The sequence below is a fragment of the Eutrigla gurnardus genome (genome assembly GCF_963514095.1).
Source record: "Eutrigla gurnardus genome assembly, chromosome: 1".
NCBI lineage: Eukaryota > Metazoa > Chordata > Actinopteri > Perciformes > Triglidae > Eutrigla > Eutrigla gurnardus.
Window position 1 is genome coordinate 33,245,293 of NC_139915.1, and position 22,604 is coordinate 33,267,896.

At 45.9% G+C, this 22,604-nt stretch overlaps 1 protein-coding gene across 6 annotated transcripts; it reads left to right on the top strand.

Moving 5' to 3' along the window:
• The first annotated feature begins 837 nt into the window (after positions 1-837).
• On the top strand, positions 838-22,562 carry tp53bp1 (tumor protein p53 binding protein, 1). 6 transcript variants are annotated; one of them, XM_084011508.1, is made up of 29 exons: positions 838-983; positions 4,111-4,325; positions 5,775-5,862; positions 5,951-6,035; positions 6,117-6,184; positions 6,276-6,404; positions 6,913-6,967; positions 7,066-7,217; positions 7,702-7,831; positions 7,919-8,013; positions 8,097-8,284; positions 9,196-10,288; positions 10,987-11,103; positions 11,191-11,382; positions 11,509-11,575; positions 12,185-12,277; positions 14,844-15,123; positions 15,596-15,664; positions 15,748-15,903; positions 16,135-16,352; positions 16,636-16,806; positions 17,724-18,121; positions 18,263-18,454; positions 18,636-18,812; positions 20,334-20,531; positions 20,611-20,705; positions 21,036-21,232; positions 21,995-22,131; positions 22,216-22,562. In XM_084011508.1, exons 2-29 carry the CDS (start codon positions 4,146-4,148, stop codon positions 22,428-22,430), a joined length of 5,235 nt encoding a protein of 1,744 aa, XP_083867634.1. In that variant the 5' UTR covers positions 838-983; positions 4,111-4,145; the 3' UTR covers positions 22,431-22,562. The 6 variants fall into 6 exon arrangements, with proteins under 6 accessions (XP_083867634.1, XP_083867636.1, XP_083867637.1 ...); XM_084011510.1 differs by having other exon boundaries at positions 12,188-12,277; XM_084011511.1 differs by having other exon boundaries at positions 6,916-6,967.
• Positions 22,563-22,604: the final 42 nt, after the last annotated feature.

A 22,604-nucleotide genomic window follows, 5' to 3' on the forward strand; every position in this document is an offset into this window, starting at 1 on the left:
GGGGGCTGCTGGACTGTGACGGATCACTGTGGACTTTAATGTGGATCCTCTCTGCGTGAACAGTGACAGGCAGTGAGTCAGCACTCCAGTCTCGGACGCTCCAGAGTGTCTGCTGCCCTCTGCTGGCAGGAAATGGAGCTACAAGAGCACGTTCAAAAAAATAATAATCCTAATAAATCTCGTGTGTGAACTAAATTACTGCTATTTCAAACAATTCATTCACTTTATTTAGAGATGCAGAAGAGATAAAGATAATGAAGTTATTTGATGAATTTAGTCACATGAAGGGAGGAAATGATGAATACAAAGAAAAGAAAGTGAGTTTAACGATGAAGACGATCAAATAAATGCAGTAGATACATCCCTCAATCTGACATTATAATGTGCATTCACTCAAATACCTCTATGCGTATAATTATTCAATAATAACTTATAAGTCCTTCATTTGACAAACTGGTTTACTTTCAACATACTTTAGAAAGAAATCTCATCAGTCATCTTCATTTCTTTGTCTCCCACATTCACACATGTTCCAATGCAATAACACGGTGGGTGTTTTGTTATCATTATAATTATTGTTATTATTAGTATTGACTCTTGCATATGCACCATCTTCCAGTTGCTTTTGATTAAATGATAGAAATAATATATTTACATGTATTTTTGTGCTATTCCACCACATTTAAACTTTAAACCCTATTTTTTTTGTGTTTAAATCAAAGCCATCCTGATCGTCGTGCACGTGTAGCACCTGCGCGCGTGCATGTGTGCGTGCGTGTGTGACTCCAGAGGAAACTGGCATCTACATTAAAAAAAAAGAAAAAAAAAGAAATGCCTTTGCATCTTTACGTGGCATGCGTGTGTGTTCCTCCACACCCTGACTCTCAGGAAACAGAGGCGAGGACGGCGCGAGCGATGCTGCACGCGCTTCACCGTGACGGAGACGGGCAGAGGACCGGAGCGCGGCACCTTGATCCCTGAAGGTAACGCTCGTTTGTTTGTTTGTTTGTTTGTTTGCATCGCGGATGTGGACGTGTGATGGTGGCGACGTGTGTGTGTGTGTGTGTGTGTGTGTGTGTGTGTGTGTGTGTGTGTGTGTGTGTGTGTGTGTGTGTATGTAGGAGACATTTTTTGGGGTTGTGGCTGCGCATTTTTCTCCAAACGACGACGTAACGCTGAACTTCGCGGTGCCATGTTGATTAAGGTTGACTTGCAGCAGGCTGGAAATGATGCATCCTCGTGTGTGTGTGTGTGTGTGTGTGTGTGTGTATATAGCTGCGGAATATTCATTGTTGCATCGTCGCTGGGTCGGATTACTCCACCTCGGTGTGTTCATATTGAGATGCTGCTCACTGGTGTCCTTGCCTGCCTGTAAAAGCCAGATACTCAGTCAGTCAGGCTCCCCCAAGGATGCACCTTCAGCCTGAGCATGAAAGCTATAAAAGCCCCCCCCCCCCCCCAGCATTTTCACCCTCTGAAGGATCCCTGTGAGGAAGTCCGAGTCGGTGTGGTGAATCGGGGACGAGTGACCTCATCCTGCTTGATGTGTGATGATGCTTTTTATCGAAACCATCATCAAATCACTCCGTTCCCCCCATCAGACCTCAGATAGTGGCTTTGTGGTTGACCCCAGAATAAGGTCTGGAGCTGGAAACGGTGCGTTCACTGACCGGGGACCATGTGGAATGTGATCTGTGTTAAATAGAAGAAACCGTCCTGTTTCTTTTTCTTTTAAAATGTGAAGTTGAGTTTCTCTGGAATGAGAAATGTGCTTTATGAGATAATGCAGCATCCTTACTTAGCCGAGTCTTTACCGGCGAGGTTTCAGGTGAACCTGAGGTGACCCGGATTCGGGGGCTTTGACTCTTGGAGACTCTCGGGTGAGGAGAGAGTCAAGCATCCGGTCTGACTTTTCTCCAGCAGCCTCATTCCAGTAAAAACGCTGCTTTTTACACTTCCTCTGCTGCCGATCCTCCTGTGATCTGCATTCACATATGGCTGCACGGTTACAGGAAATATGTTGTCGCCATGGAAACTGAGGCTGTCAAAAGATGATGACAAAGCCATGTTAATATTTCAAAGGCCACCAACTGATTTTCACAACCGAGAGCATCACACCAGAAAAAAAGAAAAAGAAAAAAAGAACAAAATTAATCTGATTTAAATGCAGGAAGACAAAAACATGTTTTTCATGCAATGGTTTTTAAAGATCAAACGTGTGTTCTGTCAGACTAGTGGAAGGAAAACATCCCAAATACACACTCAGGTGTTCATTTTTTTTTGCCTATTTGCATCTGGAGATTTCTCCTCAAATTCACCAAAAGTTAGCATTAAATAATCCCTCAATTCCATATTTAAACATATCATTTGAGAAAACTATTTGATACGTTCCGGTTTTCTCTTTTTGTCAAGACGTTTTGCGTTTGTGATGATTAAAATATGAAATCAGACAGCTGCAGGAGTTGGGGCAGGGAGTAAGAAATCTGCAGATAAAACGTGAAGTCAAGCTGAGTCGAAGCTGATTGGGGAAGTTATCTTATTTTGCTGGAGTCCCTGAAAGCATCTCAAGGATCTCTGAAGGTCTCTGAGATCCCGCTGTGGGACTCAGTGTCCTAGATTTCTCTTTTTCATATGATTTATCATTACAGGGTGTAAAAGTCCAGATTAATATATCATGTAGAACCTTGAAGCGTCTTTATGATTACAAATACAAGGAAATATCAATAGTCAAGAGGGTATTCATTGTGGAGTCAAAGGGGCAAAACACAATGTAAAAAAGGATTTCAGTCTGTATGACATGAAGGCAGGTTTTTTTGCTTTAACGCCCCTTGGTGATGTTGGGACTTTGAAATTGTATTGACTCTGGAAATCTTGAGCGTATTCTAGTCCTGCTCAATGTGTTCTGAGATGACTTCTGTTGTGATTTGATACTATAGATCAAATTGAATTGATGAAAGACAATGGATTTATTTCAAATGTTAATATAAGTGTTGTTGTTGAAGGGATCAATGGGGTGCTAATGATTTACACGGTGTATAAAAACACAATAGAGTGAATGAAATAAAAAAGCAAAACATATTATAAAATACAATAAATTGTTTAGGTTGTGTCAGTAAACATAATTCAGCAACTGGATAGAAGGTGCATCCATCATTCCAAGAGTAAATACAGAATTAATATGAGGAATAAGTGTACCAAATAAAAAACATTTTTAAATCATGCAACCATTTTTTGAAATTTTTATTGAAAAAAATGTGCTCAATATAATGGTGAATATGAATTTTAATTAATTAATTAATAAAACATTAATAGAATTTTGATAAATAAATTTTAAAAAATGCATTCTACTAGACAGTTTGGCAATTTTATATTCATGTTTATATGTTTGAGAGTCCGAATATATTCTTTGAATTTACCCCAAAAAATTTTAAATGACATTTTTACACGTCATTACAACAATAAATAATATTTTATTCAAGTCTAGAAAGAAGCAAATAAATGCGTTTGAGATTATTGTTCATCGTTAAAAATACTAAAATAATCTAAGAATTGTGAGAATTATATTTATTGTGTCAAATGTTGGCGTGTACTTCTGTCATCGTTATTGTCGATACAGGATGTGTATGTTAAAAGCCCATGCCCTCTGCCAACCTGGAAAAAAAGGAAAAAAAGTCCTGCAACCTTAAAACCAATCAGGATTCTCACGTGACGTCACCGCGACAGCCTGACCAATGAAACCCCTTGTGGCGAGTTTTGCCGCGAGGAGCGGAGGTGAACCCGGAGTGGCTGTGGAAGGTGTGTTTTCTGTAGATACTAGCCGTTGGCTGGTTAAATGGAGATATTACGTTGCTAACGTGTCGGTTACGGTGTTACGTTAATATGATAATATGTGTGTTTGACGGGTTTTCTTCGAGCCACGCTGACTCTTGAAGTGGGCAGGGTCCCTTTACGCTTTGTTGTTGTTGGGCGGAGCGTTAGCCGCTCGCTGCTAGCTGTTAGCTGCTAGTCGTTAGCTGCTAGCCGGTAGCTAACATGTTAGCAGCCGGCTAGCTGCAGGTAACAATAACCGGCCGTAGACTCACATGCATGCCTTCGTTGTCTTTTAACTAGCCAACGCCCCCCTCCCCCTCCGACGCCCTGACCTCATGGATCCCGGCGGAAGTGAACTGGACTCCAGCCTGCCTCAGTCCGAGAACCCGTGCCTGATCGTGGAGGACTCCCAGCCGGACAGCGTCGCTCTGGAGGACGACCCGGAGAGCAGCTACCGAGCCCTGTTGGCCCGGCGCCTGTCCAACCTGCAGCCCACCGCCCGCAGCCCGGTTCTGGTGAGATGCTAACTCATTTTGTTTTAGCAGACATCCGAGGCTGGTTTATGTGCCTTGCTGTTAGGCTGCATTTCTCAACGAAGATGGAAGTATTCAGTCCGCACAATGGGCTCCCTTCTTCTGCCTTCCAGCCTGAAACGACGAAGATATTATGTAAACTGTTAATAAGTAAACATCCCCGTGAGTTTTGCCAATGTTTATACATTATTACTGCAGAGATGTTGAACAGGGGTCCGCAAAGCGATTTGATCCAAAACTTTTTTTAATATGTCCAAAAATACACATTATCCATGGCACTATAGGCTGCAATACACACGATTATCATCGTTATTATTATTATTATTATTATTATTATTGGCCTGGTTTAATATGACACTTTTATATGATATGTAAGGGGGAGGGGTCACTATCACCCTGGGGGGTCCTTGGCCCTGAAAGACCTCTGCGTTCCTGCATGGTCATCATTTTACATCATGTTAAGAAGGAAATAATTACTTCTGTATGGTAATAACTAGCACATAAATGTTGATAACATAATCCAATTGATTTTCTTTTGTAAAATAGACATTTATTTTCCTGCAATCATTTTTGCAATCTTTATTTTTATTTTTTTACTTATATTTAATATGATGGTACACAGAAAGAAGAATATTAAAAAAGAATATTAAAATACATAACATTTGGATAAATAAATTGTATTCAACCATACAGTTATCATTTTATACTTATTGATGTTATTGTTTTGATGTGTGTTGCCTATATCTACAAATATTTGAAATATTTGAAAAATTCAACAGCAAAATCACGAGCCGGTTATTCAAGAAAATCCACAGACGTTACACGTAGGAACCTTCAACCAAAGTTCCTCCATGATTACCAGATAGACTTCCATTTATGAAGTGTCTTTCAAAGCATCTTACGCCAACATCCATCCATCTCTCACACACATTTGCACTCTGATGGCAGAGGCTGCTATACAAGATGCCAACACGCATCAGGATTTAATCTAAAATGCTCTTTCAAACTCGTACAGAAGCCATCGGGACCAATTTGGCGTTGAGCATTTTGCACTTTGCCATGCGGGCTGGAGGAGCCAGCGATGGAAGAACCCGATCTGTTTGATAAATTAACTTTACGCCAGTTCAAAGTCATCTCGTACTGAAACTTCCTCTTCAAATGAAACTCCGTAACAATGTGACTGGATTATCTTGAGTAACTGGGTCATGCTTTCTAGATGCAGACGTTGCTGTTCGTTTTTTTTCAAATGTTTATTTTTGGCGCTTTGAGTACCACAAGCAGAGTGCTGGAGCTGATATCTAAGCACAAACAATCTAAGTTGATTAAAAAGCACTGCAGGTGAGATGGAAATAAGTATTGTTTTATTCTGGTGTGAAATGTTTCTTTAAAGATCTCACTAACTTGTTATTTTCTTTGGGTTTTTTTTTCCAGGAACTGATCTCCTCCCCGCTAGGAAGCAGATACTCTCAGTCCGACAGCCAATCAGAGAGCTCACAGAGTAACAACCAAGCCGAACCAGGTCAGAGCTTTTCCAACAACATTGCATGAACATGATCTTCACTTATCCTGTATTAAAACAAACAATTAAACAACAACTCTTTATTTAGGCATTCTCATGGCGGCCAACCCCAGCTCTGCATTCCAGGAGGAAAGTCAAGTTCTGGACATTTCTCCTCCTCCCAACAAGAAAAAGTATGTGGGGAGCAGAGACCCCTTCACTGATGGATGATGATGATGAAGATGGTGTGTTTTCACTCTGGTTTCTGTTCTCAGGTGTGCATCGGAGGACGCTGATATGGATCCTGGAGCGGATTCTACCACACACTGCATTCAGTCTGAGGGTAGCTGCTCTTCTCTCTTATTGATGAATTAACGAGTAGAACACACACCAGTTCAGTATAGAATTAATGAAACATCTGTGTTGTTTTTCAGAGGGAGCTTCTCAGTTCGGTTTTCTGGAGCTCTCCCAGAGTCAGGATCTGCGCGGTGAAGCGGTGAACAGTCGGGAGGAAGACGTCGTCGTCGTACCTCAGCAAGACGGCGAGAGACGCACAAAATTAGGTATGAAGACTTTTATTTATAGATATATCAAACCTCCTCCTGAATGTGATGCAGAGAATCCCTTAGACGTTTAAAAGGCTGCAGTCAGAGCCGGTTCCTGGGCGATTAAAGAAATTCAATTAGAATTTATTGACGGGGGAAAATCCTGAATAAACAAGAGGAGTAACTTTACAATTGCAGATGCTTCTATGCAGAACCCTACTGGTTTATTTGTGCTGTGCAATTTTATGGAAAGGATATATAAGATATAAGAAGTTTTATGCAGGAAGACCTTATGATTTATGATTGATATTATTTAAGATTATTTGATTGTTTTTCACTAAAGAGATTAGAGTTCATTGTAGCAAAGTTCCAGCTATAACAGTAGTTTGTACTGTGTGTGTGTGCTTTAGAGTAGAAATACATTTCCCTCTGGACACAGATGCATGCTGGGTGTAGTAGTTCATTATTTAGCTCCTGATCAGAGCGTTCACTTCAAAGAGTCAATCTGCTTTCTTTTCATCGCCAGCAGAGCAGAACTTCAGCTCCAGGACTTCAGAGAGCCGGGACAACAAAGCAGTGAGGTAAGACTCCGCGTGGAGTTCAAACCCTGCGCTCATTAGCGCCACACGCTGGTCTGGGATGAGCAGCGTTTTTTTTTTGTTTTTTTTGTCTCCTCCAGATCTGAGGTCAGCTCCAGCAGCTCGTCGGAGTCTTCGGGTCAGTCGGGGAGGCAGCTGGGCATCCAGGCTCTGCTGCACTCGGAGGGCCTCCAGGACGGAGACGGAGAGATCCTGTCCTCGCAGGAGGACATGTTCGACTCCGACAAGACCGGTGAGCACACGCACCGGAGTTAAGCAACGTTAGGGATGTCACGATACCAGAAATGTAGTCGTCAATTTGTTTTTTATTTAATCGATAAAAATACTGTTTTTTTATTTCCTAATCATTTTAAATTGTGCATTTTTATGCAAATAACCACACCAGCTGACGATAACACGTAACATTTAGTATTTTTGACAGTTTACACTGATTTCAAAGAGGTTGAAATGATTGTAGGAACAGTGGAAACGCTTGTATACTAGCAGCTGTAACAAAACAACAGTGTATTGGCTCATAGACGACGGATAGTTTGGTGTCGGCAGCAAAAGAACCTGATCGTCTGCTCCTTTTTCCTACTTTCACCTGTGGTACCGTAGAAAAGGGTTACTTAGTCTCAGGTTATAAGATTCACCTTCCCATTTTACAGCCGAGTCTAACAGGAAGTGGTTTACACGAGGTGAAAGCTCACACGTTGCCTTTGTGCCTTGGCTCTCAGGCGGCGCGGCGGTGGACAGCACCGTGTCCGAGCCGGAGACGGCGGGTCATCCCACCCCGACGCCGGCCCGCAGCCTGCAGCTGCTGCATCTGTCTGGACAGGGAACGCTGGTGCAGGAAAGTCTGTCCCAGTAAGTCACCACAGCGCTCTCATGGAGTTCACACACATAAGAGCAGTGTAGGGAAAAGATGTTCTGATTCTCTGTATTTCTCTCCAGGAGCTCCATCGACTTCGTCGCCCCCACCCAAGACAACTTCCCCGGCACCCCGTTAATTGTCCCCAGCTCGCCGACCGGACCGGAGAACGAACACGGTAAACGATTTGAACCCGTTCCATGGATTTGAATGGACAGCAGGTCAGCGGGTGAATAGAGCTGAAGTAATGTGTTCTGTCAGGTGCCGATGAGCCGATGGATACGTCGCTGCCCCCAGAAGACGTAGCGGGAGAGAAGGAGGAGGAGCCGATGGACACGGACGCCGCCTCTAAACCGCACCCGACCGCCTCGACTCCCGTCTCCCAGAATCCCCCTGGTTTTATGTTGGAGCGAACGCTGTCTTTACCCTCGCAGCCAGAGTTCTCTCATGTACGTACTTCATCACATTCACTCATGTTAATCCATTAGCTGTTTCATTTACATAGTTGTGTTTTAACTTGTCAGTTAATTGTTGAGTAAGATGTCAGAAAAATGTCGCTCACAATTTACCAGCAGAAGAAAACTAGAGATATTCAGTTAATGATATGAATCAGAAATAATCAGCTAAAAACCTACATTTGCAGATCTATAACAAGATTGTTAGTTTTTTTTATTCACTATCTCTCAGTTGGCTAATTGCTTGTTTCAGCAATAATTTGTGTATCAATCAAAAGAAAGTTAATTGTCACCAGTTTAGATCATTTATTCATATTAAGTCATTCATCAGGAACATTGCTTTCAAACTATGAGACTTTTTTGCTTTTACATCATTTTAAACTTCAATGTATTTTGTTTTCTTGGGTGAACAAAACAGGTTATTTGAAGATGTCCTGTTAGTTTAATGTTATAAATATATAGCAGGTTAATCAAAGGGCTGGGTTATAATTTGTCTTTTAAATTATATATCAAGATATTGTAATACACAATTACATTGTCTAAATTGACAACAAATCTGGCTCAAATTTTCCTGTAAATCTCAGTCGACGTCAGTTAAAACAGTCAACTCTATTTGTGTACATGCATGTTAGGTTTGTACATCAGGAAACATTTTTATAATTTCTCTATAATTCTTTATTGAAACAGTTCTGTTCTTTTTGCACTGAAGTTCTCGATTAAATGAGAAAATACTTTTCATTTGTCAAGTTTTCAATTCACATACCATGTGTTATTTATTCAAATAGACTAGTTATTTATTGAACTACCAGAAAACAAACAATATTGTGATTATATATGGTTATACGGATATGAAATGACCTTTTTCAGCCCTAGTTCATGGCATGTTTGTGTTTGTCTTATCTCAGGATGTGTTCGTCCCGACACAGAGCCAGGAGGCGGCACGGCAGTCCGATAAGAAGTCGCCGTCGCTGCCCTGCGGGACGCCGTCTCAACGCCGGGAGTCGGCTCCTTTCACTCTGCCTTTGCAGCTCTCGTGCAGCAGCCCGCCTCAGCAGGCCTCCGAGAGCGTGGAGGAGGACAGCCAGGCCACGCAGATCGAGGCCCTGGAAGAGCCGCCCGGCGTCGACACCAGCGACTCGCATCGGCGGAGCGAGAGCAACGGCGTCCCGTCGGACTCGCAGACCGCCGCCGGCTCCAAGGCTTCGCCGAAGCATCGCGGCGAATGTGCCGAGAGCGAGCCGTCCAATCCGGTGCCAAAGTCCGAAGTGCACAACGAGACTTCTGTGAATGTACAAAACGTGAATGTAAACGACCGCAAGAGTGACGGCAAAGAGGCGGGCCTTGGCGACGCGGTGTCCTGCTCGCAACCGAAGTGCGATTCCCCCGACGTGGCGGCGAACAGCCGTGTGAAGGAGTCTCCTCCTGCAGACGAAGGAGCCTTCCAGTCGCCCTCGCAGTCCATGATCTCCCAGACGTCTGCTGCCGATGTGGCCAAGGCTTCCCAAGACTCGAGGAAGGAAGGAGGAAGAAGTCCGTCCGTGAAGTCGTCGTCACAGAACAGTGGAGCGGTTGGTAACAGTCAGACGGTGAAAGACGAGATGAATGAGCGTAAGAAGGGTGACGTAGAAGAGGAGGAGGAGGAGGTGATGGAGGAGAGCACGCTGGGGGGCGAGGCCTCAGCAATGGGTCTGGCCCTCTCCCAGAGCCAGCTGTTGACCCCCGAGCCCATGGAGGAGGACAGCCAAGACCGAGGGGAGGACAGCGTCGTCGTGGTTACCGACAGCGAGAGAGACTCCCAGAAAGGCGCAACGCCGACACCGCCGCCATCGAAGAGCAACAGCTCCCAGCCAATCGCAGGCAAGGTGTCCGTCTCCACCAACGGCCACGAGGCTCAGGCGGAGAAGGGCCACGTGGCTCCTGATAGGCTGTCCCAGACCGAGAGGGCGGGGCCTGAACCGGAGGGGCTCAAAGACAAGAGCCTGAGCGATAGCTCGGGAGGTAAGCTGGTCACGGATGCAATATCCATAACGTAGTTAAACACAATGGTTCTTTACCCCGGGGGTTCGAAACCCTCTGAATAGTTGCTTTTTGTTGAGAGATACTTTATTTGCACCCAAGCTTTTTCAGAGTGGAACATTACTCTTTAAACAGATAGACTTATTGGTTGGCACACCCCTAGTTTGGAGGAAACAATGAGAACAATGTACTGCTGTGGACGGGGGAAGTAGTAGAAAGTATTTTAGACACGTAAAACACCACTTTTTTACCACTTTGCCTCACTTACGAGACAGCGATACAGTCTTTGTTTTCCGTTATCTGTGCTCTCTTCAAGGCCGCCAGACTCCATTGTAAGAAACAGTGATTTTAGCAGAACGGTTAGTCTGTTGGTCTCGATCCTTCAGTCTCATGAACTGGTCTCGGTTTGCCTGATCTTGACTACAACGATGCCTCACACAAGAATCCAGCGCTGTTAAACGTGTTAACATTTTTGAGATTCTCCACTCCGATGCTTCGTGATTCAGGGAACTGATGAGGAGTTTGTTACAAAACTGGTTGTTGACTTCTCACCACCCTGATGTGTTCTGAGGGTTATTCTGCTGTCTTACATGAGAGGTTTGTTATCGTTTAACAGGAACCATGCACTGAAATACATCTCGTCTGATTCCAGTGATGCTTTTCTCTTTTGTTTACGACAGAAATTTCTTTCCACTTCACCCTTCCTAAAGAAGGCGAGCTGATTGGTCCGGTCGTTGGAGCCACGCCCCCTCTGATCAGCCAGCTGAAGCAGACGCTGAGACACAGCACCCCCATCGGTGGGTTCTGGTGCCGGTTCCACCACTCGTCCACTGAATGTCGAGGAGCGTAGCGTCATCTCATTCCTCTTTTTGTTCTCCTCCCAGAGATCACTTCCTTTTCTGAAAAGTCCGGCGTGGCGGGCGATGTCTCGGCAGACGCGGCGATGGCGGCCAGCGACATCATGTCGGGGGAAAGCGGGGATGACACGACGGAAAAGGGCGACGGGAAGCTGAGTCTGAGGATGAAGCTGGTGACCCCCGTGGAGGAGGGCAGCTCGGACCGCTTCAGCCTGCAGAGTGAGCCCCCCCCCCTTCCTCACGCTTACATGGCGTTGAACCCTTCGTCTTCATCGTCTTGGTGATGACGTGGGACGTACTCATCGCCCTCCCAGTAATACATTTCTAATTTCTATCCCACCCCAGAGCCAACGCTGTCTGAAGAGGATGCAGCCGTCGTCAAGGTTACCACTGTTGCCAAGGCTGTAACCAGGTAACCTGGCACACTCTGTTCATGCACATTAACTGAATTCTTTCATAAGTGGCTTTTTATTCAATTTCTGGGGAATGAAAAGCAGATGGAGGACATTCATCGGCCTCTGCGGAGGTTTTGAGATGATTACAAATGTCTTTGTTGTCTGAGCTCAGTCAGCTGTCGGATTTATGGACCGTTATTTAAAGTCTGACTGATGAAAAGTGCACCTGCACTCGCGGTGGAACTGGAAAACAATGTTTCTGTTCATTCATCTAGAGGATTGTGATGCATCAGTGTGGATGATCAGATATATATTTATACATTTCTGTGTGTATGTTGAGTTATGTTTGAGATGATCATTTCTATCTATGTCTATCTATCTAAGTACTGTCTCTTTCTCTTCAGCTAATTATCAGCAGTTGCCTGCAGATTAAAGTAAACGTTTCATGTTTACTCCAGGGGAGAAAGACAGACAGCTTCCTGTTATTTATCACACGAGCTACAAAAAGCTGCAGCATCAGCCAGCTATCTCCCTCTCTCTAAAAATAGACCCGACTAACATTTTGTAGTCGATTTCCAATCAATTTCCACTGGATTGGTGTCTCACACTAACGTTTGGTGTCCCAGCAGCCCGTCTGTGTTCAGTCGAGTCAGACAGGTGCACAGACCGCAGGAGGCGAAGGAGGACGTCCAGGCTGCAGGCAACACCACACCTGTCAGGTAAACACACTCTCCGCTGCAGAGCAAGACACGTGAGGATGAGTTTAGTTTATTTGAACAGGGACAGTGCACGTCAATTAACATGATTGGAAATGTGCCAGAATTAGCCTTTTTATACATGATTGGAGATCCAATAAAAGCAAAGACAAATAAAACATGGACATGCATGAGGGCAGAGCAGACATGCAACATAAACGTAGTAGAAATGGCAGAATTTGTCTCCACTAATATTTTAACCAAATGAACCCAGATGTGTCTTCATTCTGATAATGACAACTCCAATGAAATATGTCTAAGATTAATCCAACGTCATTAAACACTGACTTTACCAACATGCAGTATTGTTGACTAGACTAGAACGTAGTTAAAAATAAAAACTTCCACCTTCTCTTCCCCTTGCTTCTGTCACACTGCACCATGCTTTTGTGTTTGGCTGACTAAAGCTATGAAGGATGAAAATGACAAAAAATGTGGCTAAAACTAATGAGCATTTAAAGGTAATGTGTTCACACCGAAAGCAAAGAACATTTATGCATTAATTGCAATAAACTGATTAAAATGAAGCCAAAATAACGTCATGATGATGCAGAATTGTAAAAAGTCTGAAAATGTGGGGGTTTTTTTTAGGTCTCCCAACAAGACGACAAACAAACAACTTTTAAATTGAAATAATCTAAATCTAAAACAGCTGCCAAGATTACATCTGATTTATGACATAAAAGACGTCTGGGAGGGAAAAACCTGCCATATGCTCACAGCAGTGTTTGCTCTGCAGTCTTTAAATGAAACCGTTGGTAGGAGTTCATCTCCTCTGACTTTGGTGACTTTTTGTTACCTGCTGTAAAAGATGCTGTGAGGAAGGTTAATTTTATTTGTGTAGACACTTTTCTCCTTAGATTGCAGCAATCTGACCTGCAGGAGCTGCACATGACTGTGAATAGCTTTTCCCTGTTGTAATGTATTTCAGTAGACAGAAATGGGTCTACTTTGGCTGCTCGTGTGGAGAGAGAGGGAGAGAGAGAGGGAGAGAGAGGCCTACTTTGGGAGTCTGCAGGGGTGATGGATGGTTATTTTTCACATATTCTCCTGGGACACGAGGAGCGATGAGGTGTAGTTTTGTCCTCCAACTTGGATAAAGGGAGGTTGTTTGACAAAAATGTTTTCAGTCTGCAGCTGAATTCTCTCTTTAATCCACTTGTTTCTTGCAGTTTAAAGAATGTCAGTAGAAATAAGAGACTAACCAGATTAAAAGTCTGGAGCCAAACTATTTATGGAGGGAGTTTTGTTTTATACTTTTTACAGTCATCAAGTGTGGCATCCTCTAGTTGTGAAGTGCCTTAAAGTTGCATTCTCTCTGCTGGCCACCAGGGGGCGACTCCTCTCTGGTTGTATAGAAGTCTATGAGAAAATGGTCCTACTTCTCTCTGCTGGCCACCAGGGGGCGACTCCTCTCTGGTTGTATAGAAGTCTATGAGAAAATGGTCCTACTTCTCTCTGCTGGCCACCAGGGGGCGACTCCTCTCTGGTTGTATAGAAGTCTGTGAGAAAATGGTCCTACTTCTCTCTGCTGGCCACCAGGGGGCGACTCCTCTCTGGTTGTATAGAAGTCTATGATAAAATGGTCCTACTTCTCTCTGCTGGCCACCAGGGGGCGACTCCTCTCTGGTTGTATAGAAGTCTATGAGAAAATGGTCCTACTTCTCTCTGCTGGCCACCAGGGGGCGACTCCTCTCTGGTTGTATAGAAGTCTATGAGAAAATGGTCCTACTTCTCTCTACTGGCCACCAGGGGGCGACTCCTCTCTGGTTGTATAGAAGTCTATGAGAAAATGGTCCTACTTCTCTCTGCTGGCCACCAGGGGGCGACTCCTCTCTGGTTGTATAGAAGTCTATGAGAAAATGGTCCTACTTCTCTCTGCTGGCCACCAGGGGGCGACTCCTCTCTGGTTGTATAGAAGTCTATGAGAAAATGGTCCTACTTCTCTCTGCTGGCCACCAGGGGGCGACTCCTCTCTGGTTGTATAGAAGTCTATGAGAAAATGGTCCTACTTCTCTCTGCTGGCCACCAGGGGGCGACTCCTCTCTGGTTGTATAGAAGTCTATGAGAAAATGGTCCTACTTCTCTCTGCTGGCCACCAGGGGGCGACTCCTCTCTGGTTGTATAGAAGTCTATGAGAAAATGGTCCTACTTCTCTCTGAAACAATGACCCGATTACTAAAGATAACCCACAGATGTTGCTGTGGGCAGTGAGTGGATGAATATGAAAAAACGTTGAGCAAACCCTCATTGACTTTTATTCTATTTTTCTCCCAAAATGTACAAAGTTGTTACATTTTGAAAGAAATCTGTGGACAAAGCTTTTGTCCCGAGGTAGGGCCGGCCAATAAATTGATATCGATATCCTTTTATTATTGATCTTTTCCCACTTCTATCCAAATTATTGATGGTTCTCTATTGTCTACAATATCAGTTATTTGGTAAAAAAATATATTGTGATATTTGATTTTCTCCATATCACCAAGTACGTTTTGTAGCTGCTGAAAACAAAACGTTTCCACTTTTCCAGAGGGGATCTGTTCGCTTCACCACAGAGGAGCTCCCCGGCGTCCTCGCTGGGATGCAACAGCCTGCCCAACAGCCAATCAGAGCCTTCCCAGCAGGAAGCGTCAGCAGCACCGCAGGAGACCCGTAAGGATCCTCCCGGTCCCGCCAGCCAGTCCGAGGAGAGGCGAGGAGGACCGCTTCAAGCTCCGGGGCCGCCGCCCGCCACCAACAGGACCAATGCCAGACAGAAGGCTCCCCAGCAGACCCTCGACAACGCCGTCGCCTCCACTCCGTCCAACAAGGTGAGTCGCTTCATAATGCTAATCTTTTATTAGAGTCAACAGTTTATTTGACTTTGATTTAATATCACAAAGTCCCAAATATGTTTGGTTGATTCTGGGGGTTTTAAATATCATCTCAGGTCTTGGAATTTGTATTTCAAACCGCGTTAAAACGGCTTTAAATGTTTAAAGAGGTAGTTTTGAGGTGGTGTTTGTATGATCACCTGACTTTCTGAGAGGCTGCTGGTCCAACGCCGCCTCCATCGCTTAGTTTGGTTGTGTTATTGCAGTTTTTAAACGGCTGGTTAATGCATCAAATATCGATAATTACCTCCTTACAACCTCACTTCAAAGCATCCGAACTGGCCCTTTAACGTCTTCTACTCCAACAAGCAGCTGAGTTTGTGTTTGATACGTTTATTTGTGAGAAGTGAGGCCAGAGTGATGGCCGGCATGGCGGCGGGTGTTGATGGCTGTGTCCTGTGTGTCTCAGCCCCGTCAGCGGACGGTCTCCCAGCAGACCAGCTTCGATGCACCAGGGCTGCGTTCCCCAGCCGGCCGGGTAGGGACATGCACGTGTTCATGAGGAGGGACGACGCTCCGTACTCCTATACAACACTGACGCTTGGATTCTGTCTTTTCAAGGGTGAACCAGAGTCTCCGTCCTTCAGGAAAGCCACGGCGCCCCCCGCCCACCGCAGACACGTACGCACCATCCAGGAAGTGCGGACCACCGTCACCCGCATCATCACGGACGTTTATTATGAGGACGGCAAGGAGGTGGACCGCAAAGTCAGAGAGGTGAGCCCGAAATGTTTATTGTCCCCATTAGACACAAAAATGTCAATATTTGGACATTCTCAGACAAGACGTTAAAAATCCCCCAATTACTAGCTTTGTTAGACCAAATATTAGAAGCACCTTCTCAGTTTAACGCAAAATAAATCAACAGTAACACCTTTTTGTATGTTTTCTGGCATGTTCTACGGGTGGATGTGTTGGCGTTGACATGCTGTTTGTTGGCGTTGCCAGGAGAACGACGAGCCGGTGGTGGACTGCCAGGTGTTGGACGGCGACATCTCCCCGTGCCGTACCGGCAGCAGCTCCTTGACCTCCGGCGACCTGGCTGACATCAGCTCCCTGTCGTCCAAGGCCTCCAGCCTGCAGCACAGCTCCGGGGGAACCAGCAGCAGCGGCTTCACCAGGCCGGACTTCATCATGCCGCCCAGCCGGGGAGCCGTACCGTTCAGGTACCGCCGCCGATCGAAACGCTCACTAGCTCTCCTCGGTCCTGCCAGTAAAACCTCTTCTGCTTCGTCTGCCTTCACTAGCTGCATGCCGATCACTCCTTCAGCTTCTTTGACTTTCTAACACCCTAATCTGTCAGTGATTCGCTGATCCCTGCCTGCTCCAGGTTCACGTTGCTGGCAGGCATGGATCTGGGGTTGCGGGTGCCTTTGACTCTGAGAGCGGCCCCAGATCGGTGCCTGTGCAACCTGACCGGATCCATTCGTCCCCTCTGTGTGTCTGCAGTCCCAGGAGGGGAGGCGGGCAGCAACAGAGGGGTCACAGGGGTCAAAGGGCAGGGTCAGTGGTCACGATGAGCAGAGGCTACAGCAACCTGGGGTCCCGGGCCTTCGCCCCGCTGACCCCCAGAGGAAGGGCTAGAAGGGGCCGGCCCCCGTCCCGCTCCTCGATGTCCAGGTGAGTCCTCGGGGAGGCTCAGCCAGGTAGAAACCACGGGGAGAAGCTCCAGTAACACTTTACTTTTCACTTTTCACTAATCTATCGACTTAATCTTCATGATTCACTTTAGTCGTGATGTTTTAACCCGTTTCCTGCTTTTAAATTTCATAAACTAGCGAAAACACATCCATCACATTTAGTTTCGCCAAAGAAACGTGCATTTTTTAAACCTTTTTTGAATTTTTATGAAGAATATAATAATATATAGTAACAAATCTACTATTTGAAGCCAGGGCTTGATAGAATAGATGCATGATTTTCGCCCAAAAATTGTGGTTTTAATGGGTTTCAAAGGAGACGTTGATGTTCTTAAAGGTCCGACCATATCTATAGGCCTATTAATGGCTTTCAACAAGGCAGCGGCTGAGCCGGCGGCTCGCAGCTAACAGTGCTAACAGTCCGATGTTATATTCTTCCTGGAAAAAAACTAAGTTTGACGAATTCTCAGCTGGTCCCAACCAAATATAATCAATAATATCACGACATCCATCGATATTACTGTGAGATAATCTCCCACGATCAAATAAAAGTCCTGTCGATCCGGTTTCACCATATGGTAGATGGATCGTATTGAAAGGTCGTTTCGGCTCGATTAAAGGGCCAGTGTCTGTAATTATTCTACGCAGTGTATTCAAGCCAAAGAAAACCTCCCAGCCTTGCCAATATGTATGCAGTTTGAGTTAACACGGCCAAAATAATCTAAAAAAAGTAATTATGTATCGAAGGCTGGCAAGCACAACCCATCTGATCCGTTTCCTGGGACTCAGCCATCCAGCTGATCACGTCTTTATATTTAAATGGATCTGGATAGAAGTGGAGGAAAGTTCTTACCCTTTAAATCACCGTCTGATCGACTCTGCGTTTGGCGCTCTAAGGGGAGGAGGCGTCGGCTCGCTGCAGAGGCTCGGCGCTCACGGCCAGCCGCACTCGTCCTCCGAGGACGAGCCCTTCACCCGCCTGGTCCCGCCGCGCCTCCCGGCCAGCCCCACGGACGGCGAGCTGCCCGGCCACTCCGACTCCCTCCGCTCGTCGCCGGAGGAGGCCAACTCGGCCGGCAGCAGCTTCGTGGGCCTGAGGGTGGTGGCCAAGTGGTCGTCCAACGGCTACTTCTACTCCGGGCGCATCATCAAGGACGCCGGCGAGGGGAGATTCCGCCTGCGCTTCGACGACGGCTACGAGTGCGAGGTGGCGGGGAAGGACATCCTGCTGTGTGACCCCATCCCCCTGGAGACGGAGGTCACCGCTCTGCTGGAAGACGAGTACTTCAGCATCGGTGAGCTTCCAGCCAGATCTATGTATTTCAGGTTATTTTACTATGGGACTTCATCAAAGGCATCACATCCAGTCCGATGCTCGGGGCAGAGATTCTGAGAATGCTAAACAAGGATCCTGAGAGTCTCCTGTCTGTCTGCAGGTGTGGTGCGGGGCCACAAAACCGAGGGCCAGGATCTGTTCTACAGCGTGGAGAAGGACGGCGGCATGCAGTGGTACAACCGGACGGCGGTGATCCTGTCTCTGGAGCAGGGCAACAAGCTGAGGGAGCAGCACAGCCTCGGGCCCTACGAGCCCTCCATCCCCCTGGCCAAGGCCTCCGACATCAGCCTCGGTGAGAGCCCCGCCCCCGCCGGCCTTGTTCTCTTAAAGGGACAGTTTGGATGTTTTTTTAAGGTGTAATGAAGTGCTTTTCCATAGAGCCTCCTGTCTTCTTAGAGCTAAAATGAGTGGTTTTGTTAATGCAGTCTGGTGGCCCTCTTTAATCCAGCGCGGTGTTGGTGTCCTCCTTCCAGATAACCTGGTGGAGGGGAAGAGGAGGCGTCGAGGGGCCCCCGAGGGCCAGAACACCCCCAACCGCTCCTCCGGCAGCCCCCGGACCCCCGGCCCCTCCGGCAAGAGGAAGCTGATGAGCTCCGACGACAGCCGGACGCCGGCCAAGAGAGGCCGCCGGGGCTCGGGCGGCCGAGCCGGTACGGAGACACGCTCGCCGAAACCGTGACATCATCGAACGGAGAGGGGGAAGGGGGAGGGGCTTCCATTTTGTCCTTTTCTCGTGTCTTTTAACATCAGGAATTGAGATTTTAAGGTTTTTTTACCAGGTTTTTCGTATATTTCATGTATTTTTTTAAGTCGTCTACGTTTTTATAAACATCAACATAGCCTAAATTTAGTTTTAGATTTTTAAACATAATATCGTATCATGTGTAAAAAGCACATTTTAAATGATTTTAGAATGATTTTTAACCTGTTGTGATGATTTTACTCGTGTTTTTTTGTTTTAACGTTTTGTAAAATGTTGTTCACGTCCACTCATTGTCCTCCATGTTGATGAAGTGATGGAGCGTCTCCTCCTCAGTAACGTTTGTATGAGCTTAGTTCAGACATTAGGACAGGGCGTGGCCTTCCTGCTGCTGCTGCTGCTGCTGAGGCCGACCTGGTAATTAATGACCAGTATTACCATGGTGATGGTCACGGTGGAGGGAGGGGCTTCTTCTGGAGAGTCACGGGTGGATTTGCTCATCGGTATCTATGTGATGGTCTGGATCAGCCGAATCACCTGTCTCACCTCCACTTTCATGGGGCAATGCTGTCGCTCTCTCTCTCTCTCTATATTGCTCTCTCTTTCTACCTGTCTCTCTCTACCTCTACCTGTCTCTCTCTACCTCTACCTGTCTCTCTCTCTACCTCTACCTGTCTCTCTCTCTACCTCTACCTGTCTCTCTCTACCTCTACCTGTCTCTCTCTACCTCTACCTGTCTCTCTCTACCTCTACCTGACTCTTTCTACCTCTACCTGTCTCTCTCTACCTCTACCTGTCTCTCTCTACCTCTACCTGTCTCTCTCTACCTCTACCTGTCTCTTTCTACATCTACCTGTCTCTCTCTACCTGTGTCTCTCTACCTCTACCTGTCTCTTTCTACCTGTCTCTCTCTACCTCTACCTGTCTTTCTACCTGTCTCTCTCTACCTCTACCTGTCTATTTCTACATGTCTCTCTCTACCTCTACCTGTCTCTCTCTCTCTCTCTCTCTCTCTACCTACCTCTACCTGTCTCTTTCTACCTCTACCTGTCTCTCTCTCTCTCTCTCTCTCTCTCTACCTACCTCTACCTACCTCTACCTGTCTCTTTCTACCTCTACCTGTCTCTTTCTACCTCTACCTGTCTCTTTCTACCTCTACCTGTCTCTTTCTACCTCTACCTGTCTCTCTCTCTCTCTCTCTCTCTCTACCTACCTCTACCTGTCTCTTTCTACCTCTACCTGTCTATTTCTACATGGCTCTCTCTACCTCTACCTGTCTCTCTCTACCTCTACCTGTCTCTCTCTATCTCTACCTGTCTCTCTCTATCTCTACCTGTCTCTCTCTACCTCTACCTGTCTCTCTCTTTCTCCTTGGTTTGAGGTGACATGTTTGTGTGATTCGGGTGACCGACCCTGTTTATTCCAGAACTCTGACTTTGACCCCTCCGTGTTGCCGTCTCTCCTCCTGCAGCTCAGCGGCCAGGAGTGTGCAACACGTCCGGCAGCGGCAGCGAGCTCCCGGCTCAGCCGGGCGACGTGGCCGAGACCCACGGCCCGCTGCCCCAGAACACCACCCTGTTCATGGGCTTCGCCTTCATGCTGACCGCCTCGTCGGAGATCGACCGGCTGACCAACAAGCACAGCGAGGACGAGGAGGAGGAGGAGGACGGTGAGGAAGAGTCTCATGAGAGCCGGCGTCGCTTCGATGGGAGATGATGATTCTATGTGTTTTTATTTCCTCATAACAGACTACGTGCAGACGGGTCCGTATAACAAAGTGTACACCGAGTCCCAGCTGCAGGCGGGTGGAGGCTTCATCCTGCCCGACTTCAACGAGGAGCAGGTGAGAGTCTCAGAATAATCAGCTAGAATCAGTCACTGTTGTAATCTAGTATTACTCCATCAGGTCATCACTACTGTTTTATTGTTCTCACATTCATATGGCTCTCACTGAATATCACTGTTTAATATTCAATCCTATACTTTAATCAACTTCAGGTAAAAACACAATTTCTGATACATTTTGAGCCTGAGCTATATATAATATAGCACGTCGATAAAACACATAAAAATACACATTCAATAGTTTATGTGACGACTTTGATCTAAATGTGCACTAAGTTTTCCTCATTTAATGCCTGATTTTAAAATGCAAACATTTCTTAAATTAAAGTGCAAGGCGGCCTACCAGAGCCTGCTGATCGCGGACCAGCACTGCCGTACCAGGAAGTACCTGCTGTGCTTGGCGAGCGGCGTGCCGTGCGTCTCCCACATCTGGGTGCGAGACTGCTGCAAAGAGAACAAGCTGCTGAACTACAGGAACTACCTGCTGCCGGCCGGCGTGGGGCCCGACGAGGCCATGGTGGAGTGGTGAGCCCCGACTGCTCCTCCTCTTGTTAGAAACAGTCTCTGGTTGTTCTCTCGTTATGACCGTGTAGTATAGAATTATATTATATAGATAATATTTTTACTTATCTACAGCATACTATACTGAGATATTTTCTTAGACGTACTATGCTGTGACATTTTTATGGTTAATTATACTGTAGATTTTAAAATTATTTTGTGTTGATATGTTTATGAAGTTATACCATAACCTGTAGTTTTAGTATTTTTTTTTAGTTTTAGTATATTCTGGAGTACTACACTGGCTTTTTATATGATATACTACTCTACACACCGACATATTACTTTTTGGGACTTTTTTTTATACATACTATACTCTACTATGACTTTTTATGCCTGTTTCATGATATTTTTTGACATACTATATTATACTATGATATTTTAACAACTTTTTTAATGACATACAATGTCTTTTTATGAGATTTTAACATTTTCTACGGCTTACGGTATACTATGCTGTTTTCCCACAATTTAATGAACTTATTATGGCTTTTTACAGCGTACTACACTTTAATATTTTTGACATTTTACTTTTTTTAAATCCCATACTAATTAAATGGCTTTTTTCTCCTCCTACAACATACTGTACTATGACTTCTTTAAGCTCTATGACCACCTGACATAACCATGCAACGGAGAACCGGCCCCTCTGGAAACTATATATCTAACAATATGAAATATCATTATTATTGGTGCTCAGTCGTTCCCTTGTTCCTCTCCACTCAGGCATCCACGCTGCAGCCCCTTCAAGGCTCTGCGGGTCCTGCTGGTCTTCCAGAAGCCGGTGGACTTGTGGGCCCAGCTGCTCACCATGGGGGGAGGCTCTTCTGTCAGACAGTTCCAGGTGGACAAAGACTCCTCAGGTACGGGAAGGACCCGCCCCCATGACACAATGTCCAAATATGGTGCTGGAACGTTTGTGACTGACATGTCATTCCCCCCCGCAGACATTCCTGCTGGCAAGTATGACGTAGTGGTGACAGACTGTGCCTGTCCGCCATTGGTAGAGAAGAACGTGACATCACAGGAGGTTCCCCTGGTGTCTCCCGAGTGGCTCATCCAGAGTGTGATCCGTGGGGAGCGCCTGGGCTTCCACAGCAAGCCTCAGTACCGCCACGACTACTCCTCCCTCTCCTCCACCACCACCTCCTCCTCCTCATAATCCAACTCCACACGTGCAAAATGCCTTCGACCACGTTCAATGTTCAGCATTAGTTCTGTTGCATGCCTCTGCTGTATATAACTTTACCCCGTCTGTTTTTATGGGATAATAAATTGTGACTCTTGTTTCATTTTAAAACGATTCAAGTTTATTTTCGTCCACAGAACATCGTAC

What these genes read in the sequence shown, in the direction of transcription:
- tp53bp1 (XM_084011508.1), top strand. Translation starts at nt 4,146, where the DNA reads ATGGATCCCGGCGGAAGTGAACTGGACTCCAGCCTGCCTCAGTCCGAG. An exon ending in ACACTGCATTCAGTCTGAGG is followed by an intron (nt 6,185 to 6,275) that starts GTAGCTGCTCTT and finishes GTTGTTTTTCAG; the next exon opens with AGGGAGCTTCTCAGTTCGGT. An exon ending in GGCAACACCACACCTGTCAG is followed by an intron (nt 12,278 to 14,843) that starts GTAAACACACTC and finishes CCACTTTTCCAG; the next exon opens with AGGGGATCTGTTCGCTTCAC.